This window comes from Telmatherina bonti (assembly GCF_933228915.1).
Source record: "Telmatherina bonti genome assembly, chromosome: 8".
Lineage (NCBI taxonomy): Eukaryota > Metazoa > Chordata > Actinopteri > Atheriniformes > Telmatherinidae > Telmatherina > Telmatherina bonti.
The window spans coordinates 25,811,441-25,826,586 of NC_136626.1; the positions used below are offsets into that span (position 1 = coordinate 25,811,441).

Sequence of the window (15,146 nt, forward strand, 5' to 3'; positions counted from 1 at the left end):
ATTTAAAGTAGTAAAATAAAAGTCACAAAACTTTTACATACTTCTTTTTATTTACTGTAAGAATGGGGGGAGGCAGGGAACAAGGAAGCATGTACAAATACTGTGATAATAAAAGACAAAATATTGCAGTTAAAATCTATTCATACCAAAAGTAAAACAGTAAGACAACTTAAACCTAACACATACATGTACAAGGTGTAATATAGGACTACATGCAACGATAAATTTAAAGTTTTTAAGGTCTTGTATATAAAAATAATACTATAGAGAGCCATAGTGATTTGATGGTGTTTAAAAGAGAATTTAAGACTGATTAAACAAATACATAGCCCTTTAGGAAAAGAAAGAAGTGGGACTTTTAAAAAATGGATTCAATTCTAAAAGAACCCCTCAAAACAAACTTTTAAAAAAACCCAAAAGAAAACTAGTTTCCATTGGTAGTCTGCTGATAAGACTCTAGTCTAAACATGTTGTACAAACTGTCTGTAGTGTCATTGATGTGCAGAAATAAGCACCAGAGACATGCATTTTATTTTAACACGGAAAATTACCAATGGCAAGACAAAATACGAGTATAAAAAGAAAGTGTTCACTGTTTCTGAGAAGCTGGGTTAGATGCGGTTGCTGTATTAGTTGGGATACTTTCCCCAGTTTCTTTTCAAAAGGCACTGAAATAAAACAAAGGTAGATCTTTTCTCTCAACGGTATGACGCAAACAGCACCTCCCATTGCCCTTAGTCCTGTACTACATGTAACTGTTGTGATGTACTAAGGTCAGAGATGTAAACACACAAGATGAGGACCAAAATCAGGAGTAGGGAGGGTGTGGTCAGCAACATGGAGTGACAATAAAAAGAACATGAAGCATAGAAATACTACAAACAATAAAACAGCACATATCTGATATTCACAATATTACTTTTTTTTCCCACCATCCTGACAATGAAAAGAAAACTCAGTGGTATAGAAGGTAAATGTTTGGTAACAAAGCAAGTCCAGATTGATCCAAGTCTATCACAGCTTACAGTTATGTTTCCCTTGATGTTTTCCCTTTTCATTCTCGCTCCTTCCCTCATACTGTACAGTGTACGTTGGACAACACTCCTCCTGTAGGTGTAGACTGTAGCAAAGTCCAGAACAAGAATCCAGCCTTGTTGGAACTGATAAAGCATCTGTCTGCTCTATACATCATGTGAATTTATTAAAGTTGTCGTGAATAATCAGAATTACATGGTGAGACTAAGATAAGTTTCACATTCTCTCAAGACACGAGGGCAGACGGTAACAGCAGGACAGTTTGTGATGAATATAAAAGACTGACTTGCTGCCAGCAGCTTTGTCTATTCAGGCACTGTGTGGAATTAACAGATGCCTAAAACAGGGCTCAAAGGGATGAAAAAGACCTTTATAGTATGATAAACAGGTAAAAAATTTAAAAAAAAAAAAAAAAAAGACATGAATATATGGCTGTGCTACAGAATCAATAGCGATTTTACAAACGGAAGCAATAACAAAATATGTTTCTATTGCATTTTAAAGTATTTTTGGCTCTGGTTCCTCTACTAAACAGACTCCGACAACAAACGCTCAACTTTTTTTCTTTTGTTTCCCGGCATCAAACATCTGCTTTAAGTGATAAAAAGGTGCAACCTCTGCATTTGGCTCTTGGTCTTTGTGTAAAGGTGAAGTAGCTGTCACACATCAATCTCACTGGAAGGCCAAGGTGCAATTACAAGATTTTCTCACGTTTTGAACATGAAAATAGAGGGACAGCAGTATGTCAGGCCTGTTGTGTACCAAATTTAAATCTTAATTTGGATCAAAGAATACATGTAGAAAATAGGCCAAAACTTCAAAAATGCTTCAGACCACAAAGAGGAGTCTTATTTTGTCGTATTTCCCATTAGAATATGAATCTAGTTTAACAATGGAGTTTTGCCATTTTCCTTTGAGATGTAATTCTCAGTCAGGCCACAAGATGGCATCAGGGAGTAGATTTCAGTCATCTGGAGGCACGAACATAACTTTTAGTTTTAAAATGGCACGATTCAGTCAACATTAAACAACATTCATTGTAAATGTTGTCTAGCCTAAAACACTGGCAGAATCTTGCCTCCTGCAGTCACACAAAAAGCATGATATGGATCTGTCGCCCCAGTAACTGAAATGATAGAATTTCAAACAAACATTTTTTTCTGCATCAATTATCTGTGGTTATAAAAAAATTTGGCTTATAAATATGTCATCAGTTAGTCCTGGTGAATTCTTGTTTTCAGATACAGAATGAAAACATGTTGCCTTAGTACTAGTCTGTATACTTTAACCTTTATATGAAACAAGTTGACATTCTGGTTAGAGATCGTTTCCGGATCCTGAGGTGACAAAAAGTGCTCATCTGTGATGAGGATGATGGACCTGAAGGTGAAAGTGAAACCTCTGTGGACCGTTCATGTCATCGCTTTCCTCCCTCGCTATTATTTCTACTTCCTCTCCCCTCATCCTCTCTATTAATCTTTTTTTTTTAGCCTTCTAAGTATATTAGTGTGGTAACGGAACCAGGACCTCCACATAGTTGAGAGGGAAGAATCCTGACTGGCCGTTCAGCATGCCCTCGTACCAGTTTTCATCAATCTGATTGGTCAGGATGATGATATCACCCTCATGGAAGCCCAGCTCGCCCTCGTTCTCTGGTTCAAAGTCATACATCGCCTTACAGCTCGGCTGCTCTGGGGCTGAGAAGGACAAGGGAGAAGACGAAGGGTGAGAAGAATAAAAACAGACTAAAAAAAAAACTTAATGTTCAGACTAAACAAAGGCAAAAGCAGTGTCAGCTTGAGGACGAGGAGGGTAAACTGCCCATCTTCGCCAAGTTATTGTGCACTGAGGTTACAGTACACATGTTAGCATCACATCAACACAAAGTCAAAAGTAAGACGACAAGTTCTGGCAAACAATCTTTGGTCATAAAGTAAAAACATCCCCCAACACCAGGAGTCTGTAGGGCTGCTGGCCTCTCCTCGTTCTCTGCTTTCCCCTTCTGTCTCTGTGACCTCACATAGATCAGCAGCGCTCTGCACACAGACAAACTAGGCTTTTTTGTTGCCAAACAATTTTCTCATTGTATCAAGTTCACCCAACACACTGCTCAGTAGACAAGAGATGGGGAAAGCTTCGGTTGCTCATTCTCCATTTTACTCCCTACTGTATCAGTTCACAGGGGCAAAAAAAAAAAAATCATTTTATACTCTGGAATACAGAGCAAGTTAATGATAAATATTTTTAAAATTATTTATATTAAAAAGGGGCTAGAGAGAAAAAAAAAAATCTTTGGACCACTCCATTCGCACCAAGCAGCTTTATCATTTAGATCAAAACCTTCATTTTTTGGTCACAGAGCTTCAACTTTTTTTCTTCCCCCTGGCTTATAAAATAGAAATCATTTTTATAAATGTCTGACATCAGAGATTTTAGAGATATTTTTCTGTCTCATGACGCACGAGACAATTCATGTTCCCTTAACTATACAAAATAAAGGAGGAAGATGAGAATAAAATGGTCAAGTTCAGACAGAAACTTCTACAGTCAACTTGGTTTGATTTAAACAGTGAACACATTATCTCAGTCAGTCTTATTAATCATATTAAAACTACATGACACACCTCTACTAATCTGCAACCGTAGTGAAAGTAAAAGGTGTTTTCTGGCAGTGTTTTTCTGACTGCTCACCACTAATCTACTAATGCCATTTCTGTTCTACTAATAGTTCTATTATCATCATTCAATAGCTGGAATTTCCCTCTGAGATAACCTTTCTTCGTTTATTTCATTTCACTGATAACAAAATGTATAAAATAAATTAGATACTGTGTATTCTCACAAAACAAGTTAATGCATACAAACTATGTTAGGGTGTACAGTGCAGCCTTTTCTGACTCAAGTCAAACATTACGCCTAATGCTAACAAGGACTTGGGATAAACCAAATGTTAAAGACGTAACTGCATTCAAGGTTAATCACTTCAGGCCCATCAGGTCTGCATCTAGTTTACATTATAAAGCTCAGCAGCAGCAGAAGAGCAAAACCCTGATAAAAACTTTCAGCTGGATAGCTTTTGGAAGACATTCTTAAATCAGAAACAAATGGTATTTGATGATATCAAGAATGATATTAAACATGACTAGTTAAGTTTCTTACAGCTTTCTGTAAATTATATTCTAAGAGGAAGTCGTCATCATCAGTTTATTCATCGTCATCATCAGCCACAGCTAAACAATGTTCTGAAAGTCAAATATACAGCATTATAATAACAATAATATAAAGTAATAAAAAAAACTACAACTAGTCTCTCATTGTGTGGCTACTGAGTGAAAGTGAGTTTTAAGACTGATTTTAAAATGTGACAGCGAAGGAACCTGGTAAGAGCAAATTTAACCTAAATTTAGGTGCAGAGATACAGAAGGCTCTGTCCCCTCCAAGCTTCCGTTTAGAACTGGAGACGACCAGGAGCAGCTGACCTGCTGACCTGAGCGACCGGGAAGGAGTATAGCAGTGGAAAAGATAAGATAAAGAAGGTGGCGTAAGACTATTTCAAACTTTAAAAACAAACATGATTTTAAAATGGAGTCTAAAGTGCACAGACAGGCAGCCAGCGGAGTGAAACCAGGCTGATGCTTTTAGTACACAGGATGTGGACTTCATAACACACCCTGTGCTTTTTTTTTTTTTTTAAACCAATAAAAAAAATTTTAAAAAACACCCTAAAAACAAACACCCACAAACAAAAAGTTCCTACTTCCTATGTTTCCCTTTAGAAAGTGCGCGCACACACACACACACATACACTGGGCCATCCCAACACTACAACTGTGACAAACAGGCAGCACAATGTGTAACTCACACAGTCCTGGTTTCCGAAAGGACAATGTAGCCAAATGAAACAGCAATGCTGTTGATACCACAGGAAAGAGGAACAAGGTCAGGCAGAGAGAGGGCAGCTAGATAACAGCGTGAGACACACTCACAAAGACACTTTCCTCTCTTTCACACTAATATACATGTCCATTTTGTCAACAGGTGAGTGGTGTTATTTCAGCAGTTGGAAAGTTAAACATTCACTGGATCCAATCCTTTACAGACTTCATCAACTAGATTAAAAAAAAAAAGATAAACACTGAACAAGTTTTGCATTTTTCTGCTCGGTGTTACAGACTGATGGCAGTTGTTGAGCAATCATCCCGGCAGTGAGCAAGCTGTTCAGTTTAGTTTGCTAGATTTCAAATGAGTGAGTGTAATGGAGGCATGCTACTTGGGCTGAGTCCATCTGGGGTTTCCAGAAGCAGCTGGATGTTTCTGCTGGGGCTGATTTCCTAAAAAATCTTACACGTTACCCTTCAACAACACTATGAAAGTGAATTAGTTGGAAGGATTAATACAAATGAAAGGGTGAATTGTTTATTTTATGAAGATGATGTAAATAGTTTTACCAAGTTCAAATTTGTATTTATGGTAACACAAAAAAATTACTAATGCTCTTTTTTCTATATGATCTTACCTGAGTTGCGTGAAGGTGGAGGGGCCATTGAAGTTGAGTAACCACCATTTGAATGGTTGTTGTCTCCAAAGTCAAAGATAGGTTTGGGTTTGGGTGTGTACTCGCGCCTTGGTCGAGACTGAGCTTCATTCATCCTGTTAAGAAAAACTTATTAATTCCAGTTATAAAGTCCAAACTCTTCACAGAAACTGTTTGACTGGAGTTACTGTGATTAAATCGGTGCCAGTACTGGAACAGTTTCAGGTAGAACACTGCATGCTGGTATTTGTATGTCAGTAGATTTCATTGCTGCGCCCACCTGTCACGCAGCTTGTCTGAAAGCTCCTCCAGCACTTGTACAGCTTGCCTGTGGTACTGCAACTGGGACTCTACCAGAGAGGACAGCTGGCTCACCTGCTCGATCTGTATACAGACACACACAAATTAAAAACACATACATCAACAACTCCGTTTTTAATTAGGGGTGTTAAATCACAGTTCAGTAGGTACCTTGCTTTTAAGGTCACGGTTCCATAAAGAACACATACAAAACGTAAAACTGCTTTACTTTGGTGTCAACAAGTAAACTGCATGTAGTTGATCCTCCAATTAAAAAGATTCTTAAATGAATAAAAAAGAATTGATTGCATGTATGCTGTAAAAATTAAAGTAACGTGATTTTTCCGTGTTGATTTTGGGGTCAAACAGTTTATCCAGATGGAGGTTTCAACAAGAGGTCACAGTCATCCTCGTGTGAGCTTGCCACAAAACCAGCAGACATCTTTGGTCTTTTCAACTTTTATTTGTACATTTACACACTTCAATAGGAAGCCAAAGCGCTTACAAACAGAAAAGGGCCTTCAAGCTCTGATTGTCTTTAAGTTTGTTGCTAGCCATAACGCCACTAGCCAGAGGCTAGCCTGTTCTCAGCTATTAGTGTTGTTTAAGAAGAAAGCATGTGCATGGCTGTTTCTATTCCTTGGTAGAAACTCTGTTCGCTGCTTTTCTGCACCAAATGTTCCATAAAAAAAACCTCCAGTAGATGCCACCACACTGGACTGGTCATACTTACAGTAACTATCTCAGAACTGATGAATTTCATATTTAAAGTTGTGTTTATCTCAAGTGCTTGCTACATTGTGATGAATATTTTTTTTAACAGATCTCACTATGGTCTGAGTTTGTTTGACTTGCGGGAAGCTGTGTATTTTACAACGTACATTAAAGCAATACAGGAAAGCAAGAGATTAAATGTTTCACACATTGGTAATATTTGATATGACAAGAAGGCCCAGGCTGGAATGACCTGGAGTTTTCTTTTGGATCAGTTTTCCTGATAAGTCGATAAACAGTCAACAGTAAAATGTTGACAGACAAACATTGACTTTTTAAACATTATTAAAGGTCTTCTCTTTTCTTTTAGCGATTTCATGACAAGGCAGGACAAGAATTTAAATTATACTCCAAAGGAAAACGACAACCAGCTCATTAAAAGATAATAAGTCCTTACGTCAGTCTCTAGCAGGTTGTACATGCTGGTTTCAGCCACTTCCTTTGACTCATGAAACTTCTCCAGGGCCTGTCGAACCTCCTCATCCGGTATCTTGCCCTGACGCTTCTTTTTGTAGTCATAATCGAGTCGACGGCCTTCGAGCTTCTTCAGATGGTGCTACATTAGTAAGAGCCAGGATTCTGTTAGCTTTTATATAGAATGAAAATCTAATTGATGTTATTATGGCCATCTGCATCATTTACAGAAAACACTGCTCACATTATCACATCATATCTGTTGTTTTTCAGCTGAAATCTGACACTTTTATAGAAACCATTTAGTACAAAAATTTGTTTCAAAAGCGTGGACATCATATACCTGTATCTCTCTGAGGTCCTTGTCACACAGTCCTTGTAACGGATCGATAAAGTTCTGTTTCACATCGATGTCTAGGGAGTCTTTCACTTCTGCCAATCTCTTCATGGCTTCTCCCACATCTACAAGAGCTCCACCTAAATCACACAAACAGTTGACTGACATTTACCAGAGTTGCACCACAGACTTCAAAAACCAAAATAAATTATTCACACCTCAACAGATGGTGTCTGTTGAGGTGTGAATAATTGATACTGGTGATATCAATTATGTGCATGAAAAATGTAATACCTAAAGTACACAGAACACACTGAACAGTTTAGGTAGGATTTATCAATGAGTATATTAACCAAAGCCCCCACCTTAGTTGTTTACACTTTAAAAAAAATATTTACCCATTATGTGCTGCCAAGAACATACTGGGCTAAACAACAAAACCGAAACACATATCTTACCAAAGTTAGTGTCCTCTCCGAGTTCTCGTCCATACTTGGCCATACACTCTCCAAGCAGCCCCTCAGCCTGAGGATAGCCTGGGTTCTTCACCTGGCCGCGGATCTTAGACATGGTGTTTAACATGGACAGCTTGGCTCGTGATGCTGTGGAGGTAAAGGGAAATCAAATTGATCTCAGTGGCAAAATAAATAAAGATACAAGCATGCAAGCAGGCTTTTTTTTTTTTCCTCACCTGGATTGGGTTGCAGGTACTCTGACGTTTTTGAGATCACCTCCACTACAGCTTTACTGGTCACATCTACTTTCTATGAAACACAGCGAATTTACACACAGGTTTGCAAGAAAGCAACTAGTCACAAACCACACAGGAGAAGAAGGTAAACTCATAAATCTGATACCATACATAACACATAGTATGATATTGCAATATAGTATGTTTTGCTTATAGCAATGTTATAATGATATTAGGACTAGTTTCCAGTCATCTATGCAATTTACATTTACATTATGAGCTATTTTATTAACTTAAATCTTAATGTCCTGAGGGGCATGCAACTAAACAGTTAAACTGTGACATTTTATTGTATAATCCTTGGTTTATTCAAAATATATCAGGTTGCACAAACAAAAAAGGCAAAAGAAAAAAAAAAAGACGTTTTTTTCCCACTAAAAAGACCAAGAACTTGAGCATTTCAGAACTACGAGATGTCTCTCTTACCCGTTCCAAATCTCTGAAGTCATCATCCAGTTTAGTTCCTTCTGCACCACCAACTTTCTCGCTTACCATCTAGATCAGAAAGATGGGGAGACAGACAGCGAAGGAGAGCAGAAAGAAAGAATAGGGATGACAAAAATGAGAGCAAATTTAGTAATGCTGCTCATAAGGTTTTGATTTGAGTGAGACAGTCAATACAAATGTCTGCACTGTGACTGTGCACTAAAGAGGATTAAAGAACATTTTACGTAGCAGAGTGCATATGAAGTGCACAGCTTCCTGTAGGCTGCTCTGTGATGTGCAACCTCAAAATGAACTCTTAGTGTGTAATGACTAGAAAATATAAACATATAAGTGAAGCAGGAAGGCAATTCTCTGCAGCTTATAAAAACACACCAGTTTCTTGACATATGTAATATAAATGGAAAAACATTGGATCACTTAAATTGGCAATTCTGATGTCAAACAGTAGGTGGCGGCCTACATAGATAAGATTTCTCTCATTTTTTTCATATGACTTTTTTCATAAGTGAAAACTATCAGCATGTTTACTGGCCACAGAAACCTAAACACTCTTCTGTGTTTTGTATTGTGGAAGTATTAATGAAGAAGCAAAAAAAAATTCTATAAGCTGCCATTCTAACTTTGGCTTTAGTATAACTCCATTTTGACTGCTTGACTCCATGCCTGAGCTACTCTTACAGATGGGCACCAAAAAGTTTCAGACCTGTTCTACGAAGATCAATTATTTTATTTAAAAAAAAAAAACACAATGAAAACAGTTTGTTCATCTTTTAAACAGAGGTTATTGGGTTTCACCAAATTTAACATTCATGATATTGAAAACAAAACCAAAAGCAGCGGCTAAAGAACTGGTTTCTTTAAACTAAACTATTGTATTGCCGCTGTTTGCAGAAAGCGCATACATAGCAGGAAGCCTTAAGGGATTCAGGTCACAAGTAAAGACGTCGCCTGAGCTACTCAGCATTTACCTTCCTACCACTGATGTGATTCATGATTGCATTTTCAGAAGTGAATTTGTGACACTCAGTGCCTGATCTTGCTACACTTTAAGACTTAGCTGAAGTGATTTGTTGGCCACCAAAGAACAGAGTGCAAGATTATTATCTACATGTACACAAATGTCAAGACACTCAATCTGAATACATCTACAAGATATTGTCATAAGCTAGTTTTGGTTTAAACAACAGAGGGATTGCAGTGCAGCAGGCACCCTTTTCACTATAATGACTTGGAAATCATCTGAAATTCTACTGGAACTTCTTGTTTGTCTTCAGATGATGCAAAATAAATAATACTGAAAGCAAAAGCAGCTACTGGAGAAAGCAAAAACAAAACAAAAAACAACAACATCCACATAGTTGTGTGTTCAAACTCCCACACATATGCAGCAACTACCACAGAAATTTGCATTGAGAACTGTCATTAACACAGTCAATATTTGTGTCATGTCAAGATTTGGAGTGAAGAACTAGAAGGGTAGCATTGACTGCAGGATACCTGATTAAAGAAGATAAACTAACATCAATGCTCCTATAAAAGATTAAGTAAAAACGTAAAGAGATCAAAACTGGATAAAAAAAAGAAGAAGCAGTCATCACACCTGAGCAAAACACTGCCGAGAGGAAGTTATTCAACTAATCAATATAAAATCAAGTGAAAGTGTGAAGAGACATTTTAGGCAGCATTGTCTGGTGACACATACAATACAATGTTTTATCTCTTCTTCCAATCCTACTCCCCTACTGGGGAATCATGTGCATCCTACCATTTAAATTGGTATTCTTTTACCATGTTAAATAGCAAATTCTGACTCCATCTTTTTTTTATTTGGTTCCCCATTAGCTTGCAGCAGGTAGCTGCAGCTATTCTTGCTGGGGTCCTACATGCATTCATGTTCATAGTCACATACCTATATACATATACATATATACTGTATGCATACAAAAGCATATCCATTCTTACACAAATATATACATATACACACACATATACATATACATACACATGCATGCGTTGTACATACACAGACTTGTACAAGTTCAGCAATTCCATTATTAAACAGACGCTGTCATAATGTTTTTTTAACTCAATAATACCATTTACTGTTAATAAATAATTTGGTAAATGATTCCACTTATACATTCCTCTGTAAAATAGACTTTTTCAATGCATTAGTCTTAGCTTTAGGTAATATCAAATTATTTCCAGCTGCATGCCTAGTACACACGCACACGCGCGCGCACACACACACACACACACACACACACACACACACACACACACACACACACAAAAAGAACTAAGACTACAATTAACCTTGTTAAATTTTAAACTATTATATTAAACTTCAAATTTTTTATGTGCTTACTGTTAAAAGTAAGTATGACAATCCAAACTTATGAAAAGAAAAATGCCATCAAAGGAATGTAACACAAAAGCCCCTAGACACTTAAAAATCCACATAATCCCATAGTCATTACTTTCATATCAGCGCTTAACCTTTAGCTGCATCTGTATCCTGTGAGCAGCTTTTACCACTAATGGCATTATCCCATAACATGCACCTGTTAGTAAGTGATTTTAATTTAGTGTAGCAAAAAAGCAATGCAAGGATTACAATACAAACGTCATTCCTGTAAACCAGTCCAAATCAAATCAGGCCAGCACTGAACTGCAATCTACATTTTTATCAGAAAAGTAATCCCTTATGATTAAACCATGTCTTAACACCCAGCATGTTACAACAAGCTCGAATGATGTATGTGTGTGTGTGTCTGCCTGTAATGTGTGAATGTTTGAAACCTCTTGTGGTTTTGATTCAAGTGCATTGTAGGGAAAATTTTAAGTAAATTTGAAACTCAAAAATTCCCACCTGTTCCTGTAAATGTTAGAAACATCAAACCAGAGACAAATAAATGCTTTAACAATTGACATTACAGTTATTTTCTGGCACTCACGGTCAAATCTCAATAACAATGTTGCACATTTTTGTGATGTTTACAGTTTGCTTTTCATCAGCCTGCCCTGCATGCATCATCCACTGCAACCATTTTCATTCAGATTTATTCAGGATGATCATTTTCTTAAGATTCCAATATATTCCCATTATGGAGCACCCTTATCTTAGTGTACTTTTTCATAAATGGCTATTATTTCCACAAGAGCCTTTTTGGGTGTTAAATCTCAGGTTTAATATTCAGCCTCAAGTCGAGTTATTTGAAAAAACACACTAGCAGAGAAAAGGAGAGAGTAAAAACAGAAATAAATGTTTATATATTTTCCACAGCCAACTTCCTGCATACCTCCTGTGTATAAAATTTGAGCTATGTGGAGTGTTATTGAGTCTCATGGAGTTTTGGCAAGAAAAACAGCTGCAATGCAGTCAAGATGAAGGGAACGTACAATCTGTCCACTCCGTTCACTGCATCATTCTTCTCATGCACTAATCCACTTGTGCTCTTCTTGTCTAATCATTGTCATGACAGTGAAAACCAACAGTATTGACAGGACTACATTAACTTAATTTTCCTTGCTACAAAACTCTAACAGAGATCTGAGTGTGTTCCTGACAGGAAGCAGGGGCTGAAACCAAATGTCTTTCCTGCTTAGATCAGCAGGAGTAGGAAGAGAAGCAGGGAAAAAAAAATCTGTTTAGCCATCCCCTCCCATAACTGAGAGCTGACCTAAATTAAAAACAGTCACACTGAAGTTGAGACACAAAACGTTATGAGTTGTATTTCATCAGCTAGAAGGGTATTTCTTACGCAGTGGTATGCAGGGTTTCACCCATCACGACATATTGATCTGACTCGCTGAACAATAGACACAACTGCAAAATAGGTGACTGCATTCCTGAAACCTAATGGGAAGACTTAACTGTCTCAATATGAAAAACATTTTCCTAAGATTCTTCAAAATCGTAACTATACATTTCTATCTTGGCTAGTGTTGTATTGTTTCTTTCCTGTCAGAAGTAATAATAAAAATGGACAAACAACCAAATAAAAACCAAACCCCAAACTCCTAGATCTGACTCATCCACTTGGTTTAACACAGCTAATGTTTACCACAGGATGTGTGCTTAAGTTTTGAATCCATGATAGTTATTTTAAAAAAATCTATAACCAAGATCGACGTGATTGCTTACGCAAACTTGTCTGTGGTTGAAACAAACATAATATTAACACTAACTTTTATGGTAGTTCTTTCTTTCTTTCTTTTTTTTTTTTTAAATCAAAGTATATATTTTTATATAAAACAAAACAGCAAGTTAAAATTAATATCAACGTTTCACACTCTAACACAAGGCGTTTCTATACAGCAACATCTTGAATTACATAAACCAAACATTGTTGACACTGGCTTACTTTTTATGTTAGCTTATTATGCTAACTTAGGCTAGCTGCTAACGGTGCATGACAGCGGCAGGAAAAGTTTTACAAACCTGACTGGCTTTGTAGAACTGCTTTTTCAAACCAGCTACAGACATGTTGAACCCCAGTCGTCCTCAACGTCCAACGGAGGTGAAAATAAGTCACGTATACCAAAAGTTAACGATAAAGTTTGTCAGAAAATGGGCCAGTGCAAAAAAAGCTCCGGAGGAATCATAGGACTACACAGCCGTCACTCCAAGCTTGGACACGCCAACTGACCACGTCCACGTCGAGTGATTCCTCCAACTGTCAAAGCAGATAACGGAGCAAAGAGCAATAAATCGATCCGCATTAACAATTATATTCCCTGTACTGAGAAGGTAACATAAACGCTGTAGGATTCACAAACACGCTGCAACGAGCTCCAAATCTGCACCAGTCAGTTGGTAACAAAAATCAGTTTTCCGAGTTTACGTAGATGAAACAGCCTGAGCGTTGAGTTGGTGCACATCGCCTCCTGCTGGATGTAGTAGACAAGTGTTATTTTTTATTTATTTATTTATTTATTTATACTTTAGGCAGAAATTGTGTTGCATAGTATGCCAATTATATGTCACAAAGGAAAACAAGTAAACAACAACATCATTTAGACAGATTTCCTACAGGCAGATAACACCACATTCTGCTATATAAATATTTTACTTTTATTGTTAATTTTATATTATTTTCAATATTTGCTTTACAAAACTGTCGAAGTATTCCAATAAGTAGGGCAGAAAAATGTACTCATAAATTACCATCCTTCTACCCACAAAAGCCGTGGATTTTTCACCAACTTTCTGCTTCAACATGAGAATATAAAAAATGATCATTTGGAACTGTCCTTTCCAGGTACAATGAATGTCGCATCATAGACCGGTCCAGTTGGTCTTTTCCAAATATGAGTCCCGTAAAAAATATAAGAAAATAAAATACTGAAACTAGAGTCCTACGATCATATTAAATGGCACTGACAGAAACTAACCTGCACAACTAACTGACTGCACCGTGTGGGCCTTGGCCTAGTTTAGATGTATTGAAATCACAAGCCCATCACCCATACAAAAATCAAATAAAGAACAACAAAATAAACAACAACAAAAAAAAACCCTCTTATGCATCACGCAAAAAAAATGAGAGATAGATAGATAGATAGATAGATAGATAGATAGATTTATGTAGGATATTTTATCTTATTTTTTGGTTGAGTTTAGTTGTCAAATATAAAATATACAATATTGCTCGAGAATGATTTAGATGAGATAGATAATTGAAAACATCTTTCTAATCTGGGAATTCATAAAATCACTGAAGCATTCACATTCAAGGAGTTAGGATCAAGCTGAGTGCATAAAGAGCAAGGGTGCAAACCAGTGTTGGAGACTCGTGATCTCAGATCCCTCAGGCAGCACAGTATGAAGAATCATCATTCTAGCTGATATAAGGGGAAATTTGTGAACAAAATTTGAAGGGGGCCAAGGAGCTTTCATGAGAAAATAGCACTAAAAAGATTTCTCAAGAATCCTAAATTTTTCTGTGTAATTAAGGCAATATTAAAACAGCAGTTCATTTACAGTTTTATTTTCAAACTATTTGACTAAATATCTGTCATTTATTCCCTTCATTGAGGACATGGAGCTTTAATTTTCTCAGCATCTCATCTCAAATGCAGACAAATGATAACACAAACATGTCTTCAAAGAAATAATGTGTTATTCATACATAAGGCCTTGAACTTTCGTGTGCAATGAAAAGGCCTCAGCAATGTTGAAAGGCATCTGGAAAATGTCCACCATCAGTAGACACACATATTGTGGTCAGACAAGTTGGCATTCCAGACCTGTCTTGGAGAAAATGCACAAATAAAACATGCAGCAAATAAAAGATTAAAGGGGTTATCTCAATTATTTTAGGCAACAAAGCAACATATAGGACAACATGAGCAGTACTGCCTTTCAATCACATTTTTATCTCTTACATCTACCTAGTTTGCAACAAGACAATTTATAACCACCTTCTAAAAAATGGTGTGGGTATAAAAAGGGGGTGTAGATACTGGATTAGCCTGCCTGGAGTCCTGACCAGTCACCAGCAGAAAATTTGTGAATAATTTTAGAAGGAGAAACTTCATGTTGTTGGTCA

General features: G+C 37.0%; 1 protein-coding gene across 2 annotated transcripts; it reads right to left on the reverse strand.

Annotated features, from left to right (window-relative positions):
- Positions 1–62: 62 nt before the first annotated feature.
- Positions 63–13,378, reverse strand: sh3gl1b (SH3-domain GRB2-like 1b). 2 transcript variants are annotated; one of them, XM_079245271.1, is made up of 10 exons: positions 13,037–13,378; positions 8,572–8,640; positions 8,086–8,158; positions 7,853–7,996; positions 7,401–7,534; positions 7,041–7,199; positions 5,850–5,953; positions 5,552–5,685; positions 4,898–4,945; positions 63–2,732 (listed from the first exon to the last, which is right to left on the reverse strand). In XM_079245271.1, the coding sequence occupies exons 1-10, from the start codon at positions 13,079–13,081 to the stop codon at positions 2,539–2,541; spliced, it is 1,104 nt and encodes a 367-aa protein (XP_079101397.1). In that variant the 5' UTR covers positions 13,082–13,378; the 3' UTR covers positions 63–2,538. The 2 variants fall into 2 exon arrangements, with proteins under 2 accessions (XP_079101397.1, XP_079101398.1); XM_079245272.1 differs by lacking the exon at positions 4,898–4,945.
- Between the last annotated feature and the right edge of the window lie 1,768 nt (positions 13,379–15,146).